General features: G+C 40.5%; 1 protein-coding gene across 2 annotated transcripts in view; it reads left to right on the top strand.

The window, feature by feature from the left end:
• Window positions 1–3,682: 3,682 nt before the first annotated feature.
• WSB2 (WD repeat and SOCS box containing 2) overlaps window positions 3,683–24,674 on the top strand; it is a 28,773-nt gene continuing 7,781 nt past the window's right edge. For both annotated transcript variants that reach the window (XM_063454185.1, XM_063454187.1), the window contains exons 1-5: window positions 3,683–4,219; window positions 4,302–4,339; window positions 14,398–14,569; window positions 19,698–19,942; window positions 20,648–20,779. In XM_063454185.1, the coding sequence (XP_063310255.1) occupies window positions 4,333–4,339; window positions 14,398–14,569; window positions 19,698–19,942; window positions 20,648–20,779 (556 nt within the window). In that variant the 5' untranslated portion in view covers window positions 3,683–4,219; window positions 4,302–4,332. The remainder of the gene's footprint in view (window positions 4,220–4,301; window positions 4,340–14,397; window positions 14,570–19,697; window positions 19,943–20,647; window positions 20,780–24,674) is intronic.

A 24,674-nucleotide genomic window follows, 5' to 3' on the forward strand; every position in this document is an offset into this window, starting at 1 on the left:
ATTAAGGCAATTTTGCCTGGATTTGTGGAAGGGGCTGTTTTTCACTCCTAGCCTACTTTAGACACTCCCCTTACCTTGCTCCTTACCGTTCGAGGTCAGCGTTGAATGACCCTCCCACCACACCACATTTTAACATTTATTTCCTTTCTATTTCTTTTCCTGGGTAGGCCCTCTTCTTTCTCAGGCCTACCTCATCGTTGGTTCCGGCACACCACAACCGACTTGCTCTTTTTACTATCCTACATTTAATTGTGGTATTTCACACTGTACTATCATAAGCACCTAACACAAATATATATATGTTTATATATTACTCAATCATCTCGGGCGGCAATACATATTATTATTGGTATATTCCTTTTTCTAATTTAAAATAGTGGTCCTTTCAGAGTAAAACATTTAACTATATAGTAAGCATACCCACATGCAGACACAAACAATCTCACTGTCACAAGTTCATTGATGCACAGGCTCACAGACAGACAATCTAATTGATATACATACGCTCATTGACATAAAAACACAAGCTCACTGATGCACACAAAAAGGCTCACTAACAGACAATCTCACTGACACACACAGACAAGCTTATTGGTACACACACAAATTCAGTACAGACAAACGCTGACAAGCACAGGCTTACTACAGACAAGCTCACTGTCACACACACATGCTCACTGACACCTACAAGCTCACTACAGACAAGCACACTGACACACACATGTTCACTACAGACAAGCTAACACCCAAATGCTCACTACAGACAAGCTCACACACACACATGCTCACTACAGAAAAGATCACTGACACACACACACACACATGCTTTCAACAGACAAGCTCACTGACACACACATGCATCCAACAGACAAGCCCACTGACACACACACACACACATGCAAGCTCACTCACTAGCAGCCACACACACAAGTTCACTCACTAGCAGGCACATACAAGCTAACTCACTAGCATGTGCACACACACATAGGCTCACTCACTAGCAGACACACACACACAAGCTCACTCACAAGCAGACAAACACATACACAAGCTCACTCACTAGCAGGCACACCCACACAAGCTCACTCACTAGCAGGCGCGCGCATACACACAATTTCACTCACTAGCAGGTACACATACACACATACACACAAGCTCACTCACCAGCAGGCACACACACACAATCACTGTCATAGCTGAAGCTTACCTGGCACTGGTAGGTGAAGTTGCCATTTTGTGGCCTCTTCCTTTCAGAGAGGTCAGCAACATGCGTGCAGGGGCAGAGCTTGTGTGCAGGAGGTGGGCTTCCATCCAAGAGGCGGGGCTTATGTGCGGTGGCCAGACATGTGGCCAGAAGTGATGTCAATTGTGCAGGGAGACTGACAGGTCTCCCTCCGGCCACACCAGCCCCCAGCTCCTCCATCTTGACTTCCCTCGGACTGACACAGGCTGGCACAGTCCGAGGGGAAAATACTTAAAATACATTAGTCTAATGATTTGGGCTGTTTTCCTGGCCCAGGTTTCTGCAGCCCACCAGGAAATTTCCCGGTATCCCGGTGTGCCAGTCCGGCCCTGAGGGGGATAACAAACATTTCCATTCCAATAGTTTTTAACTATTTGCCTGCTGGCAGCTAGCAAGATAGTTTGTATTTTTTTTAAATTAAATCTGGGCCCAAATTTGATGCATCAAGGCATGAATTTGAAGCATTCGGTCTGGATACCAACTGTCCAGCAGAGCTTGGTCCACCTATAAGCAGTACCTAATTGCTTGGCCCCTGAATTGACAAATTAAAATATTATTAAACAATGTGAACAATCTCTGGATTTTGCAGTTATACTGGCCTGATAGTTTTCCCCATTCAATATGTGGCAATTTGGACTTTTTTGAATAATCCAGGAAATGTAGAAATCCAAACATTTTTATCCTGAAACTGAGAACCCCATCCTTGCTCCCGTCCAATCATTGTTATACTTTGATGCTTTCTCTCTGGCCATCAATGTAGTGATAGCATACAGTGAGGTGAAAAAATAAATCAATGTTTCTGTTTCTATTCCTTATTTGTAATATGTGCCCTGGCTGTGCCTGAACTAAACTGGATTGTAATGTGAATTTTTTAATCTTTTATATACGTTTAAAAGAAAACAGAGCATCACATAAAACAGATAAAACGTATAGGTGTTTTTCAATGTTCTTCTCAATGGTTGTAGAGGGTTGTAGTCAATGGAGTATATTGGAAACATGGTCTAGTTACCAGTGGGGTACCTTAGGGATCTGCACTTGGACCCATTCTCTTTAATATTTTTATTAGTGATATTGCAGAAGGTCTTGATAGTAAGGTATGTCTTTTTGCTGATGATACTAAGATATGTAACAGAGTTGATGTTCCAAGAGGGATAAGCCAAATGCAAGTGATTTAGGTAAACTAGAAGAATGGTGAGAGTCGTGGCTGACATTTAATGTGGATAAGTGTAAGATAATGCATCTTGGACGTAAAAACCCAAGGGCAGAGTACAGACTATTTGATAGAGTCCTAACCTCAACATCTGAGGAAAGGGATTTAGGGGTGATTATTTCTGATAACTTAAAGGTAGGCAGACAATGTAATAGAACAGCAGGAAATGCTAGCAGAATGCTTGGTTGTATAGGGAGAGGTATTAGCAGTAGAAAGAGGGAAGTGCTCATGCCATTGTACAGAACACTGGTGAGACCTCACTTGGAGTACTGTACACAGTACTGGAGACCGTATCTCCAGAAGGATATTGATACTTTAGACTAAACTAGTTAATGGATTGCAGGATAAAACTTACCAGGAAAGGTTAAAGGATCTTAACATGTATAGTTTGGAGGAAAGACGAAACAGGGGGGATATGATAGAAACATTTAAATACATAAAGGGAATCAACACAGTAAAGGAGGAGACTATATTTAAAAGAAGAAAAACTACCACAACAAGAGGACATAGTCTCAAATTAGAGGGACAAAGGTTTAAAAATAATATCAGGAAGTATTACTTTACTGAGAGGGTAGTGGATGCATGGAATAGCCTTCCAGCTGAAGTGGTAGAGGTTAACACAGTAAAGGAGTTTAAGCATGTGTGGGATAGGCATAAGGCTATACTAACTACAAGATAAGGCTAATTAAAAGTATTTTGAAATACTGGGCAGACTAGATGGGCCGAATGGTTCTTATCTGCCGTCACATTCTATGTTTCTATGGTAATCAGGAGATAACCAAAGAAGCACAATGCCACGCCAACCTCCAATCCCTTTCTTTATTCTATATTAACTGAAGAGAGAATTGCCAGGAATTGAAAGTGAACTTCATGCTTAAAGCCAAACTAGGCAAACTGAAATAAGATCTAACTTGGAGATATTTTTTTAATTTGGTTACTTTGAGCAAAATTTTGAGATTCACTTGGAATTCTAGACAATTACAATAGAAGAATAATGATATATTATATTTAATTATTGTGCTGGAAAGCAGCAGCCCACACTCATCTCTATACTAGTGGTACATGGGGGTACTTTAACCACTGCCTCCCCTCTCCCAAGGTGTAATCCTCAGTGACTCTTCCCTTTAAAACGAACAATAAATTCGGGCAACGTGACTCTGAATGCACTGCCCATAAACCGCCTCTAGATGGCGATCAGTCGAAGTGCAGTTCTCTATGGTTAACACTGCTAATTCCTGCTGATCATATGACCGGAAGCAGCTGGGATCAGCCTTTTTCTGTGCTCCCCTAAACCTTTCCCATGGGAGCTGTGAGTTCAGCGTGTGCCCCAAAACCACTCGCACCAGTGAGACCCTGCTGTCACTGAGCTACGACCACCCTCGTGGATTCCTCTTCCTGTAGGTCCATGTAGAAATCCTCACCCCTCCCCTGGAGCTGTTACCCAGGCACTTCCATCACACACACTGCAATATGAGTCACCAGGCTCAGCACAGGGACCTCACACCCCAAACTTCCATTTCGAAATCAACCCCAATCCCAACCTACCTCCCAGCCATGGGGGACATAAGAGCACCTTATATATAGTAAATCTACTAGCTCTGCAGCTGGTCCACTAATTAGGAGATCCAATTCCATAATTATATCCTGCAACAAGCTGCTCCTCAATAGGGGAGACCCCACACAAATCCCCCTCCCCCCCCCTCTCTTAGCACACCTGGATCCTCTGTGCAGACTGTACCCTGCTCTGACTGATATTTAGAGTTCAGGTAAGTAATTGGAAGGGGTCAGGTATCCTAGGTTGTGTTGCTTTGTGACGTTGTCACTACAAACCTGCTTTGTTTTTTGCAGAAGGACCTGGTAGCACTGACACTTGGATACCATGGAAGGTAATCATTTCAGTTCTATGTCAAACTTTGATTGCTAATAAGATTTTATGGGCTTTTAATTGGAACAATCTATAGCAGTGTGAGAATTGTACATATAGCAATGTAAATGTATATAGGAGTTTGCATTTCTGTAGTCTGTGAAAAATATGATATATATATGTGTGTGTGTGTGTGTGTGTGTTTTTTTTTTCTTCTATACATTACTTTGCCTATCTACATACCGGTGTATTCCTGGAAGTCTTTTCTGCAAAACTGAAAGTTTTTGTCATTTTACACATTTCTTCCTGGATGAACTTTTTTATTTATTTTTAATCTGTTGATTTAATGAATTTTTTATTTATTTTTTTCCTTCTTGTAATTTTAACCCCTTAAGGACACGTGACATGTCTTGATTCCCTTTTTATTCCAGAAGTTTGCTCCTTAAGGGGTTAAAGTGACACTTAAAGGACCACTATAGTGCCAGGAAAACCTACTCGTTTTCTTGGCACTATAGTGCCCTGAGGGTGCCCCCACCCTCAGGGACCCCCTCCCGCCGGGCTCTGGGGAGAGGAAAGGGGTTAAAACTTGCCTTTCTCCAGTGCCGGGCGGGGAGCTCTCCTCCTCTGATCCTCCTCCTCTCCTCCCATTCGACTGAATGCGCACGCACGGCAAGAGCTGCGCGCGCATTCAGCCGGTCTCATAGGAAAGCATTATCAATGCTTTCCTATGGACGCTTGCGTGCTCTCACTGTGATTTTCACAGGGAGAATCACACTAGCGCCTCTAGCGGCTGTCAGTGAGACAGCCACTAGAGGATTTGAGGGCTGGATTAACCCATTTATAAACATTGCAGTTTCTCTGAAACTGCTATGTTTATAAAAAAAATGGGTTAACCCTAGCTGGACCTGCCACCCAGACCACTTCATTAAGCTGAAGTGGTCTGGGTGCCTATAGTGGTCCTTTAAATGACTGTCCTGCAGAACTCGACAGTCCTCTTTTCTCTGCATGTTCTATATTCATGCCTGTCTGAAAGGCAAGCACATATATGGATTGCCAAATATAATAAAAATTTAAACAGCCAACCATGAGTTCCATTTTTCACACATTATTGAACAATTCTCTTGTTGGTTACAGGAACGGATATAGTCCACCACTGTGACAGTAACATGTTTGACCTTGTTGCTTTAGCTGGTGGAAATAAGTAGGCAATCTTAGGACAGTTACATGTAGATTTTATTTTCATTAAAGGCACTACACTTCATGTACCAGAACTCTTGTAGGCAAACCAAAGAAATGATGCGATTAACCACGGTATGCAGTGTAAAATACTTTAATTCTAGTGTTCGTTAAAAGAAATCCTGATGCACATTCAGAGCGTGGTCCTGTATGTGGGTTTTTCACTTGAGGAAATTCTTAATCTACAAAATTGACATAAGTGAGTTCGTGAGAATTTTTGCATTCACGTGCATTAATTTATTATAAATAGCTAGTAAAAGTGCATTACTAAGCTATTACGGGAAGTATGCACATATTTAGGAAACTTGAGATAAAGGTCTGAGCTGTACAAGAAAAACTCTCCCTTATTATTTTTTTTTCCTGTACCGCTATCTTGGACTAAAAGTTGCAGTTTCTATGTAATTTTTGTTTTCTACTACTGATTGACTAATCCTGCTACTTGCCCCACCCCTACCCCCCACTTTAAGACATCAGCAGGTGTAGGGTCATTGTGTTTTTTTTACCTCTGGGTGTAAGGCTTTCAGCACAAAAATTTACTGGTTTAGAATTCTCTCTTGAAATACCACTAATGTCCATGCACCAAATCCTGAAGTCAAGTCACATTACATTTTATCTTTGACTCCTATGTGAAATCATTGTCTAATATTAGAAGCTTTGTGACTGGTATGACATTGAAAAGTTAATGTGCAGGTTGACACAAACTTTAAAGCATTGTGTTATCCAGTGCATCATATAACAGGGTGGGTTGTTGCTATAATGGCCAATTCATTGTTCATGTTTTAGGCAGATGGTGCATTATTGTAGATGTGCTGCACCTACAGTATGTCGAAGACTATTCATTTTGTATTCACACTAATGGATATGTTTCTTGAGTCATTGTTGAGTGTGTACAAATAGTTTTTTATGATACACACCATGTGGGTCTGATGATTGTACCACTATTTTTGTGTAACTTGAGCAGTTGTAGTTTTTGTATACTGACATTTGTTTTAGATTAAACAAACAGGTGGTAAAACTACCTGTAAGCTATTCTCTGTAATTAATTTGAAAACTTCTTGAGCTCCCTGCAAGAACCCACCAGCTTACAAACAAGAGTTGTGGAATGTTTCCCTTGCATGCTGTATTGACTTGCACTTTAATTCTGTTAAACGCATGTTTCTTCACTTGTTACACTGTGCGGTCATTAATAAAGGTAAGTCAAGTGCATTAACCCCTTAAGGATCAAACTTCTGGAATAAAAGGGAATCATCACATGTCACACATGTCATGTGTCCTTAAGGGGTTAAAGGACTGGAAATTCCCTGCACAGACCCATAACAGGCAAAGCCAGTTAGCTTGTGTTAAATTGTTTTTATTACGTTCACTTATGTTAAGCGTACACATAGCATATATAAACTTTTGTTGCATCATTGCCTACGCAGAGGCCCTGCTTGTAGAACAAAGGTAATCAAAAATACGCCTACGCGGAAGCTAACTTGTCCTATAACATGCAGTATAAATCTTTACGTGAGTAAACGCTCTAGGGTATTCTTGTGTACTGTTAATCTAAAAGCTGTATGGTCTGACGTATAGCGCAGTTAATCAACTTAGCCTACACTTTGGTGTATATTTGTGAGAAGCAGATGTTATTTCTGGTTGAGGCGTGAGTATGCAATTATTTATGTATTGATAATTCTATTAAATGGGTAAAAGACAGAAGCACAATCTTGGATAAGCGTTGAACTACACTATTAGCTATATATCCAATTAATTTTATTAGTTCTGCTCTGGCTAAGCCTCATTAAAAACTCAGTAGACAAAAATAAACTAGAAAAGGAATTAAATAAAGGTAACAAGCAAAAAAATGTATGCAATTTCTGCTGGTAACTAGGCATTAATTTTCTGTATCAGTATGCGTATCTAGAGACTGCGTCTAGCACGCATATTGTTAGCGATATGGGCATTATGAAAACAGTTACATCTAGCCAGTGTTGGCGTATGTGTGCATCCTTCACATGCTGTAGCAGGTAGGTTATACTGTAAGTGACATATTGTATGTAACATCAGTATCCTAGCTGCATGCCTAGAGACTGTATAAAACAAGAAGCAAATGGTCTACATCAAACAGGCACATGAATCAGAACTATGTGGATTATGTCCTTGTAAGCGGTAGTGCTGCATATCTGATCCTCTGAACTTGACACTCGTCGTGGACCATTGTAGGTATTTATACGTGTCTCCCAACATGGTTTCTCGGTGTCGCCTTGTGGTTGGCGTCTAGGGAGCGCCCCATAGGTATAGCTCATCGTATAAGTTCCAGGTATGGTGTCTGAGGCCCATATATCCCATCCGAGGATTGCTTTGTCTGGCTGACTGTGTGGGAGTATTGTCGTGCATGGCCCTTGTGAGCGTGCAGAACGGTCGGGTCGCCCATGCAGGTCAGGGATCTCTCAGCGCTTCCCCGCCTCCCTGGCAGTCAGGTCCCGGCCGGGCCCCAGCTCGGCCCAGGCCGCCCCCCGGTAGCACGGCAGCCCGGTGGGCACTCGGGGGCAACATGGGCTGTTGCGGTCCCCCCACCCAAAGAGTCCGCACTCCCAGTGTCCCCTGCACCTCCCCCGGACCTCCAGTGCCCCGGTGGGTCCACAACCCCCTCCATATGCCTCTCCCATCTTCGGCCACTGCTGCTGAGCAGGGGCTGCACAGCCTCTCAGCCACCGGTCCGCCGGAGGCACGCACCACCAGCTCCGCCGGGCTCACAGTGGTGGGGACAAGTTCCCACCACTGTGCCCACCTCATCCGGAGGTGGAGCGGTCATGGCAGCGGCTCCTGGGCCGTCCGGGCGGTCCACCCGCGGCCCCGACCCCCACCGGTCAAGCGGCTGGTCCCTTCACATGCACGGGTCCGCCGTCTCCCGCTTCTCTGCTGGCGGGTCCCATCGTGGCAGTCTCTGCCAGTGTAGGGGAGCGGCACAGGTTCCAGCCAGAAGCTCCTGCCTCTGCGTGTGCGGTCCCCATGTGGCCGGGATTACCCCCGCTGGCCGGGGGGGGGGGGGGGGAGGAAACGGGGCCTTGCCCCGAGCCGGTGCTGCCCTCCATGGCAGTGTGTCTCTCCGGCACGTGTGCCTCGTGGTGCGATCCTCCTTTGCCGGGTCTCATTTAAGCAATGTCGTTGCTTGTGGAGGCAGGTAGGCCTGGCATGTCTGTTTACTCGCTCCCAGTGCGCTCGGTACATGTGTGGTATCGATCCGGAGCTGAGGTAGTTCTCTTGTTGATTCTGTGTTGGTGCCCGGCCCTATGGGCCATTCTTAAACGGGCCATGGCTCGAAGCCTTGTTAGTTTGCTGCCATGCGGCCCCGCCCCGCAAGGCCAGTTAGCTTGGATGAACTTGCAGAATAGCTAAAATGAGTGAACTAGCATGTGTGCAAACTGTATTGCAAATTAAAAAAAAAAAAAAATCATTTATAATACAGTTCAGATCCTATCCAAAACAAAGCTGTCATATCCCTCACTTAAATTGAAGACTTTCAAGAATGTGGTTGTCAGTCTTTCTACACATCAACCGCAAGCACAAATGTAAAAAGTCCCATTCATCTGATGGTCCAGCAGTGGTAGTCCTCATTAAGGGGCCCTCCACTGCCAAACGAAATAAAAATAGCTATTGGCTATGCTGCCAGTGAAAACTTGCATGTATTTAATTTTGTCTTTCTCATTGGGGAATATATCTAAATATGGCAGATCTTTTGTTTGCTGCATTTGCAAGCCCTCCCCTTGGAACCCTGCCAAGACTTTATGTGCCTGTCCAATCACAGACTTCACAATGTAGCTCACTGAGATGTATTTTGCTGCCTCTTGAGTTTAGCTACACTGAGCTAACCAAACCAGGAAGTAGCAAGACCAGTTTTCTGACAGGTGGATTGAGGTGTCACAAGGTTATTTCTTATAAAAGTGACATCTTGGGAAGGGTTGCTCCTCACACATAAGAAATTCAGGAGGCTAAAGTAATTTTAGGGGTCTGCAGTGTCCCTTTAAGCAGTTGATGCTGTCCTCACACAACTCAGGAGGGTGTGATACATAACACCTAAAATGCAGCTTGTAACTTTTTTGTTATAACCTTGTTCAAAGCAAATCACCTAATCTTTAGCAGATCCAAATTCTGACTTTTGTTCATCAGTGACTGTGCTATAATTTGTAATACCGGTCACCTTAGTTGAGGGGAACTGATGTAATAAGACTGCTTTTCATAATGATGGCATCCTTGGTAAATAAAAGCAAAGAAGGCTGTTTACAGAAAAATCACAATACTCTGCTCTTATGGCTATCAAACAAACACAACACAGGTACATTAAAATAAATAAAATCTTTGTTAAATCTATTTGTGGTAAATTTTTTGTCACCCCTATGAATTCATATGAGAATTATATTTCCCATTGATATTTTACATGTTTAGTACTCTTAGGAAAAGGAAATCTGAGTTAACACATTCATCACAATGGGTCAGACCAAGGAATATAACTGTGACGTGCAGTAGAAGGATGTTGAGCTTCACAAAATGGCTATAAGAAAATGGCACAAACCTTAAAAAAGCCCATTTTCACCATTAGAGCAATAATTAGGAAATTCCAGTTAACTGGAAATATTATGAATCAAGCTGTAGGGATGTGTATCTGTATTGTTTCAATGCACTGTAAAGAGGATGGTTTGAGTGGCCAAAAAAAATCCCTAAATATCACAGCTGGAGAATTGCAGAAGTTAGTTGCTTTTTTGGGGTTTAGAAAGTCTCCAAACTTGCAATTCGGCGTTGCCTACAAGTTACCACAAGTTGTTTGGAAGAGCTTCAAGAAAAAAAGTGTCTTCAGTTTATCAGACACTACTGGAATTTCAAATAGGATTAGATTCTATGGTCAGATGAAACCGAAATAGAGCTTTTTGGTAATACCAGAGGTGGGCTAACACCTGACTGTGTCTGCCAGAAAGCTTCTAATGGGCCATGGTCGGATCTTCAGACAGGACAATCATCAAAAACATACATAAAATACATAAACACAAAAGTGGTTTACTGACTACAAAATCAAGGTTCTGCCATATCCATTAAAGTCCCCTGACTTGAACCCCAAAGAGAACCTTTGAACTGAAGAGAAGAGTCCACCACCACTGACCTAGAAATTTGAACGATCTGGAGAGATTCTGCCATTTATTCTCCTTTAACCCCTTAAGGACACATGACATGTGTGACATGTCATGATTCCCTTTTATTCCAGAAGTTTGGTCCTTAAGGGGTTAATGCCGGAAGAGGTTGGAGAAGACTCAGAGGTCTTATTGTGGCACAGGGAGGTAGCACAAAGTATTGACTAAAAGGGTGCCAATAATTGTGCCACACATATATTTACCAAAGATTTATGTATTGCTTTTTTAATTTTATTTATAAACCCGTTTTGTGTTTGCAATTGATTGATATCCAGCAGAATATTTTTTTTTAACAAAAGGTTTAAACAAGACATTTTTCACTGCCTTCCTTGCTCATAATTACCAAGATAGTTTATATATCCAGTAGTTTGAGGGGGAAAAAAAAACAAAAAAACTTCTCCACATTATTGGGACACTATAGGTATCAGAACCACTAAGATCCTGTTCATGCAGATTGCAGGACCAATGTTTAGTGTCTCCATGCTCACCATAGAGATGCTTTGACTCAACGCATCTCTGTGGAGATGCTTATTTGTTGCAGCTATTCCTGTGCATGCGCAATACCCCCTCCCCATTCTTTTCTATCATTCGTATTGCTAATTTCAGCCATCAGAGAAGAAAGGTATGTTTTTGTTTTGTTTGTTTTTTCATGTGTGTATGTCCGGGTGCCCTGAATCTTTAAATATGTTGTACAGACCTGTTTAAATCCGAATGGCAACTTTTTTCCAACTCTGCTATATTAACAGGGTAGCTGCTTTAGTCTTCGTTTTTAAATTTCGACTTAATCACTAAAATTCAGGTGCTTCTGAATAACCCTGTTAGGGTTACTCGTGGTTTTACTGACAAGTTCTAGGTAGCAAATGAAACAATATAGTTGGTTGCTAGCTCTATTTTTAGCTTAGAAATATTGCCTCAGTGTGTTCAACTTGTATATCTGCTCATTGTCGTAAGTGCTATCAGATTGTGGGCAGATCTGTGTATTTCCAACATGTTAAGACATGCCGCAGTTTACAAAAGAATGAAGCCACGTTATAAATATGTAAGGTATATTGGACTTTTTGCATAGGTGTGTACCTTGCTAATGTTTTATTTGTGCAGATGGTGTAAATGACTTTATAGTGGATCATTAATTGATTGCATTTGACTAAACCTGTTTGTAAAGAAAGGGATTCCAAATGAAAGTAACAAGACAAACACAGCGGATGCTTTTATTAATATAATCGTGGCCCAAAGCTGCCTTCACTTCATATGCTGAACAAAATTTTTTTTTTAATTTTTTTTTATGCAACATTTTGTATATAGCTGATCTGTTGGGCAACTGGTATGCTATGCTGTTTCTGGTTCTTAGGTCATTAGTACGAGAAACCTTCATTATTAAATGGGCAAATAATGTCATATATGGTGGTCCCATTAACTGCTTATATAGTACTTTTCTGCTGGCCAGACTCAAAGCACCTTGGTTGTATTTACACAATAATTCAAAAAAAGTGTTGGTACTATGTATAATGTTTGTCTTTTTTGATTCTTACTATTCATCTATTGTATGAGAGGTTATTTTGATGCAGTGGCATAGATTTAACCAGTATTGTCTAACCAAGCGTTCTCCAACCCAGTTCTCATGGACCACCAACAGTCCAGGTTTTGTCAGTATCTCCATTGGAATAAAAAAGGGAAATACATGAATCCTGGACTGTTGGTAGTCCATGAGGACTGGGTTGGGGACCACTGGACTCTAAGCAGCATATTTAAAATAACTCACTGGATTGACTGTATTCTTGTCTTGGTAATTCTAGCTACATACTTACCTAGTATGTAACGGCAGAGATGATGGGATGTACTTCTGTATGGCTTCTTATATTCGGCTAACCTTACAAAGTTGGCGTGCTTGCTTTTATTTTAATTTAAATGATGCTAGGTTTAGGATGAGAAACCTCTTCTTCTTTTTTTTTTTTTTTTTTTTTTTTTTTTTTTTTTTTTTTTTTTAGGGCTGTAGGGTTTAATGGCGTCTTGAATGAGTGGGCTGATGCCTGTCTCTGCATTCCACATTTATTGACCATGTTAACCTGACTGAGGGGTGACTGCTTTCATTTTCTAGTTCCATTTCTTTTCTGGTTTCTTTATTCTATATAGAACAGGGGAATGTCTGTCTGAGTTTCTTTTAGTGAGTTGGCAGCTTGTGCTGTCCTTTGACTTCATTTTTGTGTGGGTGAGCAGAATGTACTGTTTTCCTGTGTGGCTGTTTTGTAGGTGCAAGAGCGGTGATGTAACTACATTCCAGTCATGTGAAGGAATAAATAATGTGCTTACTCAATCCTCTGCTCGATACCCAGATCATTTCAGGTTTAGCACAATTTATCAATCTTTATCTCTGGTAAGTGCAATATAACACTATGCTTTGACGTGCCAAGTGTTTTATATGTGAAACTGGTCCATGTGTAATTAAAGGAACTGTAGGGCAGGGCTTGACAAATTTGCTTGGAATCTAGGAGCCAGTTAAAAAAGTTAGAAGCCAGATTATATATATATATATAATTATTTTTTTTTTTTTTTTTTAAACAAAGCTTAATTTTCAGCAACAAAAATGCAATTCTTAAAGGGACCCCACAGTCACCTGAACCACTACAGTTTATTGTAGTTGTTCCAGTGTCTATACTCTGTACCCTGTCCCTGCTGGCTTTGCAATGTAAAAATTTACATTGCTGCCTTGTGACAGTCACTCAGACGACCACTAGAAGTGATTCTTAGTCCAGTGCTTCAGTGTGCAGCACCCATGTTCAGTATCTCTACGCTCTTCTTGGAGGTACTGAATGTTCCCCATAGAGATGCATTGACTCTCTCATACACACTCAAAAACTATAGGTTGGTGGTTGTTGTTGTTGTTTTTACTTATTTAAATCCACCCAGCCTGCTTACCTTTTGAGAGAGCTGGAGTGTCATGTCCCTAGCAAAAAGATTGCAGCTCCCTCGTAACACCATTCTGCACAGCCGACCGCTTCCGTTCTCCCACAGCCAGTCGCCCTCCTGCATTCGCCCTTACCGCCTCTGCTGAACATACTGACAAATCGCAGGTGCCTGGGCAAAATTCCTAGTTACCATTACGACCTGGCGTCTGGAATTTGTCGAGCCCTGTTGAAACTGAAGGCACTCTTCTTTTACAGGCTGTGAGCATCTAATGAAGTGATTTCTGTCTATTAATTTGTCAAGAGGCTAGCAAAGTAGACGAGGTTTAATAAGAATTGTCTGCTGGTGTCGATTTTGCCCATCTAGGAAAAAATATGATGCTCAGTTCTTAATGGCATGGTCTGCAGGGCGAATTGTGTAATGATCTAGTAGTGAATGTTTTTGCTCTTTTGAGTGTATATCTCAAAATATCAGGTGCTGAGAGGTGACAGCCATATGGAATATTTTGTTTATATGAACTTCTTGAATTAAATATATAATGTGAGAGCACTGACTTTCAATAAAGTGCAATTTTTCATATAAAGTCTCTGAAACCATTAATTATGTTATCAACACCTTTACTGTTGTAGAATAATGCAAATGGCTTGGTTTGTACTTGTTTATCACTTTTGATGTGTGCTTACCGTTTTACTTTGTATCTATTGCATGTTAGACTGATGTGTTTTTTTGTTTTTTTTTGTCTCTGTACCATTTTTTTTAAAATTAATTTATTTTTCTACAGATAACCCAGTACTGCTGGCAGAACTACGACCTAATAGAGAACAGCCATATGAGTGGAAGGCCAGTTGTGAGACATGGGGTGTAGCCTTCTCTCCAGATGGTACTTGGTTTGCTTGGTCTCAAGGGCATGGCATCATCAAGCTTATTCCGTGGCCCCTGGAAGAGGACCTACTGTAGGTGTTTTCTCTGGACAGTTCTTATTTGTTTTGGTATCATGCTCGAAATTTTATTACTACAGTTTTCGAAGAAGTCATATGGCAGGTGCTTACTCTGTGCAGTCTAGATTCATATCAAAAGGCAAATATATCGCAAATGTTTAAGTTTATGTTTTATACTTCTATACACATCACATTTTTAGATTCAGTATTGCATAATGGGTGATGTTATTGACACATTGTTCTCTGGAATGAACAGTGTCACTGCCAGCGTGCATTCTGGGGGCAGGTTTTGCTCCTACGCTGAAGTTGCTATTTGCAGCAGCAATAACTTTAAATTTGTGTCCCCCAGCTACTCTCCCAGTTTGCCACTGTTATGAATAAATGGCTTTCAGGGCCTCTATTTTTTTTTTATTATATATTTTATATGTGGGACCTTGTTTTCCACACCACATATACGATGTGGTCTTTTGGCTATCTTATTGCATTAAGGTAAAACCACATTGAATATGGCATGTTAATTCTGTTCAACACAGGTTTTTAAATGTGTGTATAAATATTATGAGAATTCTCAATGTATTAGTTATAGGCAAGAAAAAAAACTTACACGCTTTTTAAAATGAGAACAAGTAGTTGGTTGTCTTTTAGGTTTTAGCACAGAATACTTTTGTTGCCTTGCGCCCCCTATTTGACAGTAAGTTCTGTTTGTCCCTGCCAGAAAAAAAAAGTTTGCTACAAATGAATCTTTATCAATGTGCTGCTGTACTCTTAAATTCCTGTTCTCACTCTGTCATTACTTCATTTAATTATGTGGACGTTCCTGGATGCTTTTAATTAGATTTTCAGTACTTTTATCATAGATAACATATATGAAAAATGAGGGCCATGTTTTATATGGTTCTCTTCTGTTTCATGTAAAAAATTAGTCTGACTGTTCCTTGAAGGACTCATGTTGGCTGTGTCGGGTTTTGATGTAAAACAGGATATAAAGTGCTAGTTGTGCATACAAAGTGCAGTTCCTCACCTTGGCGTTGTCACTCCCTACAGACACAGTGATTCAAATCTAAAATAGGTGAGAGTGCACAGTACATATACAATGTAGATTCTCCCTTTAGAAATCTTGTTTATTGTTTGAAATATGTAAATAAAATATAGACCATAGTGTTACATAGTTACATAGTTAGATAGCTGAAAAGAGACTTGCGTCCATCAAGTTCAGCCTTCCTCACACCTGTTTTTTGCTGTTGATCCAAAAGAAAAGGAAAAAAAAAAAAAAAAAAAAAAAAAAAGAAAAAAACCCAGTTTGAAGCACAATTTTGCAACAAGCTAGGACAAAAAATTCCTTCTTGACCCCAGAATGGCAGTCAGATTTATCCTTGAATCAAGCAGTTATTACCCTACATTGAAAGATTATATCCTTGAATATTCTGTCTTTGCAAGTATGCATCTAGTAGCTGTTTGAACATCTGTATGGACTCTGATAAAACCACTTCTTCAGGCAGAGAATTCCACATCCTGATTGTTCTTACAGTAAAAAAACCTTTCCTTTGCCTTAGACGAAATCTTCTTTCTTCCAGTCTAAACGCATGGCCTCGTGTCCTATGTAAAGTCCGGTTTGTGAATAGATTTCCACACAATGGTTTGTATTGGCCCCGAATATATTTGTATAATGTTATCATATCCCCTCTCAGGCGACGTTTTTCTAAACTAAATAGGTTTAAATTTGTTAACCTTTCTTCATAGCTGATATGTTCCATTCCTTTTATTAATTTTGTAGCCCGCCTCTGCACTTTTTCTAGTGCCATGATATCCTTCTTTAGAACAGGTGCCCAAAATTGCACAGCATATTCAATATGTGGTCTTACCAGTGATTTATAGAGAGGCAAAATGATATTCTCGTCCCGAGAATGAATGCCCTTTTTCATGCATGACAATACCTTACTGGCCTTGGCCACTGCTGATTGACATTGCACATTGTTGCATAGTTTGTTGTCTATAACAATTCCCAAGTCCTTTTCGTGTGTTGTTATCCCTAATTCGCTTCCATTAAGGGTATACGTTGCTTGTGTATTCTTTACGCCGAAGTGCATAACTTTGCATTTTTCAACATTAAATTTCATCTGCCATTTGAGTGCCCAGTCCCCCAGTCTATCTAAATCCTTCTGCAGCAAAGTAATATCTTGCTCACATTGTATTATTTTACAAAGTTTTGTGTCATCTGCAAACACTGAAACATGACTTTCAATGCTGTCTTCAAGATCATTTATAAAAATGTTAAATAGAAGGGGTCCCAGAACAGACCCCTGAGGGACACCACTTGCCACCTCTGTCCAGCTTGAAAATTTACCATTAACGACAACTCTTTGTATTCTGTTTTTAAGCCAATGTTCTACCCAAGAACAAGCATTTTCATCGAGACCGATTTCCTTGAGTTTGAACACTAATCTTTTGTGTGGAACTGTATCAAATGCCTTGGCAAAATCCAAATAGATCACATCCACTGCAACACCCTGATCTATACTTCTACTTACTTCTTCGTAGAAAGCAATCAAGTTAGTTTGACATGACCTGTGCTTCATAAAACCGTGCTGATTTTTGCTGATAACCATATTCTTCTCAAGGAATTCTTGAATATTATCCCTTAATAACCTTTCAAATATTTTACCAGCCACAGAAGTTAAGCTCACAGGTCTATAATTTCCAGGCAAGGATTTTGAACCCTTTTTGAATATAGGAACCACATCTGCCTTCCTCCAATCCTCCGGAACACTTCCTGAAAGAAAAGAATCTTGAAAGATTAAAAACAGAGGTTCACTTATTTCTACACTTAGTTCCTTAAGTACACGTGGATGGATACCGTCAGGCCCTGGAGCTTTGTTTATATTAACTTTCTTTAGTTGCTGCAGCACATTGTCTTGAGTTAACCAATTACAATTATTCTGCAAGTTTTTAGTAGCAATCATTTGCACATCTATTGCCATGGGTTCTTCTTTAATATATACGGAGGAGAAATAGTTATTTAGAATTCCTGCCTTTTCTTGGTCTTCATTAACCAACACCCCCGTTTCAGTTTTAAGTGTACCTATACTTTCATTTTTGGGTTTTTTGGAATTTATGTACTTAAAAAATGCTTTGGGGTTGGTTTTGCTCTCTTTAGCTATCATTTTTTCATTTTGAAGTTTAGCAAGTTTAATTGCCTTTTTGCACGCATTATTTGCTTTCTTATATCTTTTATAAGATGCATCTGATTTGTCTGATTTAAATGCTTTAAATGCCCTTTTCTTATTTTTAATCTCTTGTTTTACTTCTCTACTAAGCCACATTGGTTTTAATTTGTTTCTTTTATATTTATTTCCCAATGGTACATACTGAGAAATGTACCTTTCTAATATTTGTTGGAAGATGATCCATTTATCCTCAGTGTTCTTTTCACTAAAGAGTTTATGCCAGTCAATATATTGTAAAGCTTCCCTTATCTTATTGAAATTGGCCTTTTTAAAATTATATGTTTTAGTATACCCCATGTGCTTTTGTTTTTTTGAGTTTATTTCAAAGGACACTATATTGTGATCACTATTTCCCAAGTGCTCACCTACTTGAATGTTGGTCAAAAGATCAACGTTGTTTGTTAAAACCAGGTCCAGACAAGCGTCCATTCTAGTTGGTGCTTGTACAAGTTGTGACATGAAGTTGTCATTTAACAAGTTTAAAAACCTAATTCCCTTTGCTGAGCTACTAGTCCCTATGTCCCAATTTATGTCTGGGTAATTAAAATCTCCAATAATTAAAGTGTTACCAAGATTTGCAGCTTTCTCAATTTGCTCAAACAGCTGTTGTTCCTCGTCAATATTAACATTAGGTGGTTTATAACATATCCCAACCAATAGTTGGTTTCCCTTCTTTTCCCCCAAGCAGATATTTACCCATAAAGCTTCCACATTTTCCTCATCGCATTCAATTTGCTTAAGATTTGGCTTTAAATCATGGTTGACATACAAACATACCCCACCACCCTTCTTGTTTTTCCTATCCTTCCTAAATAATGTGTACCCATTTAAGTTAACTGCCCAGTCATGTGTCTCATCCCACCATGTTTCAGTTATGCCTATTATATCATATTGTTTAGTGTATGCTAATGCCTCTAGTTCCCCCATTTTGTTATTTAGGCTCCTTGCATTAGTAAGCATACATTTAATATCATGCGTCTCTTGTTTATTTTGTGAATTACCAACATTACATAGCTTCTCTGTTCTGAGCTTGCCCCTCCCCCGTCTCCACCCTCCTTATACTGTTCTAAAGCCCATCTCCTTTCTGTCCTATCTCCATTTTGTAGATTGCTATGACCCTCCCCCCCTACTACTAGTTTAAAATCTCCTCCAACCTTCTAGCCATCCTATCCCCCAGCACTGCAGACCCCCTTCCGTTTAGGTGCAATCCATCCCTACTATATAGGTTGTACCCAATCGCAAAGTCGGCCCAGTGCTCTAAAAACCCAAAACCCTCCTTCCTGCACCAAGACTGTGTAATATTATTATATTGTAATATATATATAGTGTAATATATTAAATATTCATAAAACCATAGAAACATGGTTATCCAACTCACATGCTGCTGAGCCAAATATAATCGGCTCAGACTATTAGAATTCCTCTGTGGTGTCTTTTATAGTAAACAAAAAGGCAGCACAAATAAAAATAAAAAAATTTAAAAAACCTACACAGCAGCAACGTGTTTCGACCGTTCAGTGGTCTTTATCAAGGTGCATATCGGCAACGTGTGAGTTGGATAACCACATGTTTCTATGGTTGTATTAATGATTTTTGTATTTTTTTAAAAACATATTACCCGATCGTTTGTTTTATTTATGTATTTCAGACCATGATCAAGATTTTGAAAGTGGTGATATATAATGTATATGTACTGTGCCCTCTCACCTACTGTTATATCTGAATCACAGTGTCTGGTTTTGCTGTTTGAATTCCCCTTCCCCCCCCCCCCCCCCCCCCATACGTATGCATGCAAGTCACCCTGCTCTTTGTCACTATTGCTGATCTGTCAACATAGAATTTTAAAAATGATGTAAGATATTTGCCCATGGACTTGTTTAGCCTACATTTTAGACAGATATTCTATGTTTACTTGTTAGACGACCTCAGGGCTACAGTCAGTGCTTTAAGGTAAAAGAGGTGAAAGGGCATGGGAGCCTAAAAGAAAAGACTCTGGACTGCGGGCGAATAGTTTGGAGCTTGGCCTTTGGCTCTTCGTCAACTAAAACTGGATGGAAGCTATGGCCGCGCAGTTGGCACCAAGATGTGGGACCTCCTGGAACATTGCTACTTTTGGCAACAGGACTCAGTGATGGATATGTAAAAGTCTGGAATGTACATACAGGTAATCCTTAAAAATAAATCAAAGAAATGGATAGGTTGTGCTATTCGAATGTAATAAGGCATGAAAATATTTTCTTTGGTTCAGTTTCTGTTTAAAAGTAAACATTAAATCACAAATTTGTGACTTTTGCATTCTATACTGTTTTATTTATTTTTTTGGGGTTTTTTTTTCCTCTTCTCTCAAAAGGATTTTGAGTCTTAACCCCTTAAGGACACATGACATGTGTGACATGTCATGATTCCCTTTTATTCCAGAAGTTTGGTCCTTAAGGGGTTAAACCAGCCTGTATTTCAGCTGTAATTTCTTTTGAAGGCTACAGCCTATGTGTGGTACAAAATGCTTCAAAACCTGAAATAGCTGCTTATTACAAAGTTCCACATTTCTCAAACAGATTTCAAGATGCTGGAGAGCTAAGTCACCTCTTGAATTTCAGTTTCAAAAAACATGCAGTTGTTGTGGTTCAAAATTGTAACAGTGGAGCAGTCCTCCATGGAAACCAGCGTAATCCATGGACGGTTCATGCTGATTGCTCCAATTCTTAAACTTTGCATCAGAGTTGTATCTTATAAGCTAACCAACTTTTGCCTTTAAATTGCATTTTAGAGCTGCAAACACCTTTCAATTTGGCCAACGGAGCCCTTGTGGCACGGACTTTGTGATTGTGCAACCATTTCTTATCTCTCTTTTATTTTTTTTTTATTACAGGCAGGGTTCTTTTCAATCTTACTGGCCATAAAGATGTTGTGAGAGACTTGAGCTTTTCAACCAATGGCAGTCTGATACTGGTCTCTGCATCCCGGGATAAGACCCTACGAGTATGGGATTTAAAAAAGGATGGTATGACTTTCAAAACTAATTTCATGTTTCCTTAGAACATTGTTATCCCCTCACACCTGGATTACATTGCCCACTTACTGATGCCACCTCTCCCCCTACCAAAAAGCCCTTGCCCACAAATAGCCTTTAATAGTAGTTCGAGTGAGAATGGTGGAAAGATCCCATGAGATTCTTGCACAAGATTTCAGTTGTCCCTTTCCACCATAACATGATTTTTTTTTTATTGTGTCCTCTATCTTAAACACAAACTTCTGGTTGTCTCCAATACATTTATTGCTGTGACTTTCCTTATTAAACACACCTTCTTAAAACTGGGAAAAACATTCAATGAATATTAGTTTTGCAGCTAAAGCAAATGTAATCTATAGTTTCATCTGACATTGTGTTCAGCAACAGGATTTATAGCAAGTAACGTTTAGTGCGCGTTAGAGTCAAATATTTTTTATCCCACATTTTGATTAATATATCACTTAAAGGACAAAGAGCAGAGATATTCAATCTGAGTTTTTTTTTTTTTTTGTTTTTTTTTATAATGACTGTAGCATTGTTGGTGCAGCAGAATAATTTTACACTTCCTGTGCTACAGGGGTGAGAAAAGCCTTTGATATGTATTGCTCACTCCTCGTGTGGCGCAATAAAAATGTTAGTGTTAAGAATACAAAGATTGTCTGGTGGCAAGTAAAGGGTTTAAAAAAAAATAAAAAAAGCCTTTAAACACTTACCTGATTCCAGTGCTGAGGTCCCTTGGCGCCGGGTCGGTCTCCTCCGTCAATGTCAGCCGATGGGAAGGACCCAATGCGCAAGCGCAGAGGTTTGAGAAGACGCTGGACGTCATCATGCAAAGCGTTGTTTCATGGATTCAAACTCTCTGTAAAAGGCCAAGAAGGGCCTCTAGTGGTTGTCTGAACACTGCAATGCAAACATTTAGTTTCTCTGTTTGCAGCTGCAGAGACAGTGCACCAGGACCACTTCGCCTCATTACCTACAGTGCCCTTTTTAAGGGTTCAAAGCCACTTAAGGAACATTCCAAGCAACTTTAAAGGGACACTCCAGGCACCCAGACCACTTCTGCCCATTGGAGTGGTCTGGGTGCCAACTCCCACTACCCTTAACCCTGCAACTGTAAATATTGCAGTTTTCATAAACTGCAATATTTACCTTACAGGGTTAACTCCTCTTCTAGTGGCTGTCTACTATACAGCCACTAGAGGGCACTTCCGGGTTTATAGCACAGCTTTGTGCAATAGCGTCACTGGACGTCCTCACGCTATGTGAGGACCTCCAGCATCGCTGAAATACCCATAGGAAAGCATTTTTCAGTGCATTAGGTCTCCCCCGTCGCAGGCCGTGCATGCGCAATAGGAGCGTGGGCGGACCCTGAACCAGCGCCGAGGGACATCGGTACTGGTTAAGGTAAGTTACTGAAGGGGTTTTAACCCCTTCAGCAACTTGGGATGGGGGGTGGGAGGGAAAGGGGACCTGCAGTGCCAGCAAAAATGATTGTTTTCCTGGCACTGGAGTGTCCCCTTAATCACATCAGCCCATTTTGGAACCTTTTGATTTACCTGCAGTCTGCCAGATACTGCTCTACACCTCTCCTTCTAAGCATTGGCTGACCATATCAACTACTATTGTAAGCTCTGCTGTTCAAAAACCGTTTGACTACTCCCAATGATGGGGAATGCCAGGGCACTCCTGGTACCATAACCATTACAAGAAGCCGTAGTTTGTATGGTGCTTGGAGTGTTCCATTTTAAATGCATTATCAGTCTATAGTCTGCTGCTGGGTGTTTTATCAAAATGATCTGTGTTCTAGCGTCATTAAAATGTAATACGTGCATATATTTCTGTATTTAAGACTGCAGGAAATAAACTTGTATGACTTTCCACTTTTAGAATAATTACATATGGGGATCTGTGTGGCTATAGACACACCCGTAGGAAGAGACTGAGTTTAGTTGAGGGTGTGGGTATTCTAAATAACTGAAATAGTTTTGCATCCGCAGTTGTGTATTCAGGAAAGTCCACTCCCTGTTGTCATGTAAAGTGTAAGCTCTTATAATATAGTTACACATACAGGAAACCTTTCTGAAACCCAACCCTAGACATCCATGAATATGGTTATTCACTAGCAAGTATACAATAATGCAGGCTTTACTGAAGCATTAGTGTGTTTTTTTTGGGGGGGGGGTTAACAATTTTTTTTTTTTTTTTTTTTTACAACAATCGCAAAGCTATTGTCAAGTCCTTGTCCCTAATATTATAGTTCTCGTAAATACCAAGAGAACATAAAATAGAAAAATACCTTATTGGAAATGGGTGATAGGTATTTTTATTTACAAAACAATTTGCTGTTTAATGTGTACTTTTTAATTTCAATAGAATTGTTTTATTGAATTGCTTTTAAAGAAGGAAAAGGATTAATACTGATTTTTTTTTTTTTCTTTTTTTTTTTTTTAGTACAGCATTGCAATTGCATGCACTGGCTAATGTTCAAACAGTCAAAAAATAAGTCCTTTTCAGTGGTTCCCAAACCAGTCCTCATGGAACCCCTGCCAGTCCAGGATTTAGGGATCACTCTGTTGTGTCCAAGGTGTTGTGTTTTTTTTTTGGTTTTTTTTTATTATTTGAAAGACACCTTAGATACAACTGGGTAATCCCTGAATCCTGGACTGGTAGGGGTTCCACGAGGACTGGGTTGGGAACCACTGCAACATTAAATTAAATGTTTTCCCTAGCTTATAGTAGAAGTGGGTGAACTTTCCAGTGTGGGACAAGTAAACCCCCCCCCCCCCCCCTTGCTACTCACCCCTTAAATGCTGCCATTCCCAAAGTTACTTCAATTCTTTTTGTTCCGACGACTGGTTACCCTTGGTTTTGTTCCTAGGCTAGTAAGGCTTAAAGGACCACTATAGTGCCAGAAACACTTGTTTTCCTGGCACTATAGTGCCCTGAGGGTGCCCCCACCCGCCCGGCTCTGGAAAGGGGTAAAACTTACCTTTTTTCCAGCGCTGGGCGGGGAGCTCTCTGCCTCCGATCCTCCTCCGTTCCGCCCCGTCGGCTGAATGCGCACGCGCGGCAAGAGCTGCGCGTGCATTCAGCCGGTCGCATAGGAAAGGATTTACAATGCTTTCCTATGGACGCTTGCGTGCTCTCACTGTGATTTTCACAGTGAGAATCACGCAAGCGCCTCTAGCGGCTGTCAGTGAGACAGCCACTAGAGGCTTTGGGGGAAGGCTTAACCCATTTATAAACATAGCAGTTTCTCTGAAACTGCTATGTTTATGAAAAAAAATGGGTTAACCCTAGCTGGACCTGGCACCCAGACAACTTCATTAAGCTGAAGTGGTCTGAGTGCCTAGAGTGGTCCTTTAAGGCTTGGGGGGGAGCCTGTTCCCCAGGTGGCAAGCTGCAGGATGCTATCTCCGAACCTCAAGGGGTTATGGAGCACTGTTTTTAATGCTAAGATGTTCTGGCTAATTGTAGGTAGGCCATTCTGGGTGAGTGCCAATCACTTGGCAGGCGCTGAGCTGTATGATCTGTCTTCTAGTCAGTCCACCAGGTTTACAATAACTGTCCGTAAACCTAGGGTAGATGTGAATATGTGCGCATATATCGTACTCATATGTATGTGTGAAGAGTTTGTTGATATGTTTGAAATGTGACATTCCAAAATGCCACCATAATGTAAATGTATATGAGTTTACCAGTATTTTGCAGGGCCATGCATGCTTTTGACCTGTGGATTTGCCTCATCCCTGAGCTATTCATCCTTCTCACTGATTAAAATGAGAAATTGTGGCAATCCTTTTATTTGCATGCACCTGTCAAATTCTGTTCATCCGTGTTGTAATGTTTTGAGTATATTAACTGTAAGCTGCATGCTTTACCGGAA

The sequence above is a fragment of the Pelobates fuscus genome, chromosome 5 (assembly GCF_036172605.1).
Source record: "Pelobates fuscus isolate aPelFus1 chromosome 5, aPelFus1.pri, whole genome shotgun sequence".
Classification (NCBI taxonomy): Eukaryota; Metazoa; Chordata; class Amphibia; order Anura; family Pelobatidae; genus Pelobates; species Pelobates fuscus.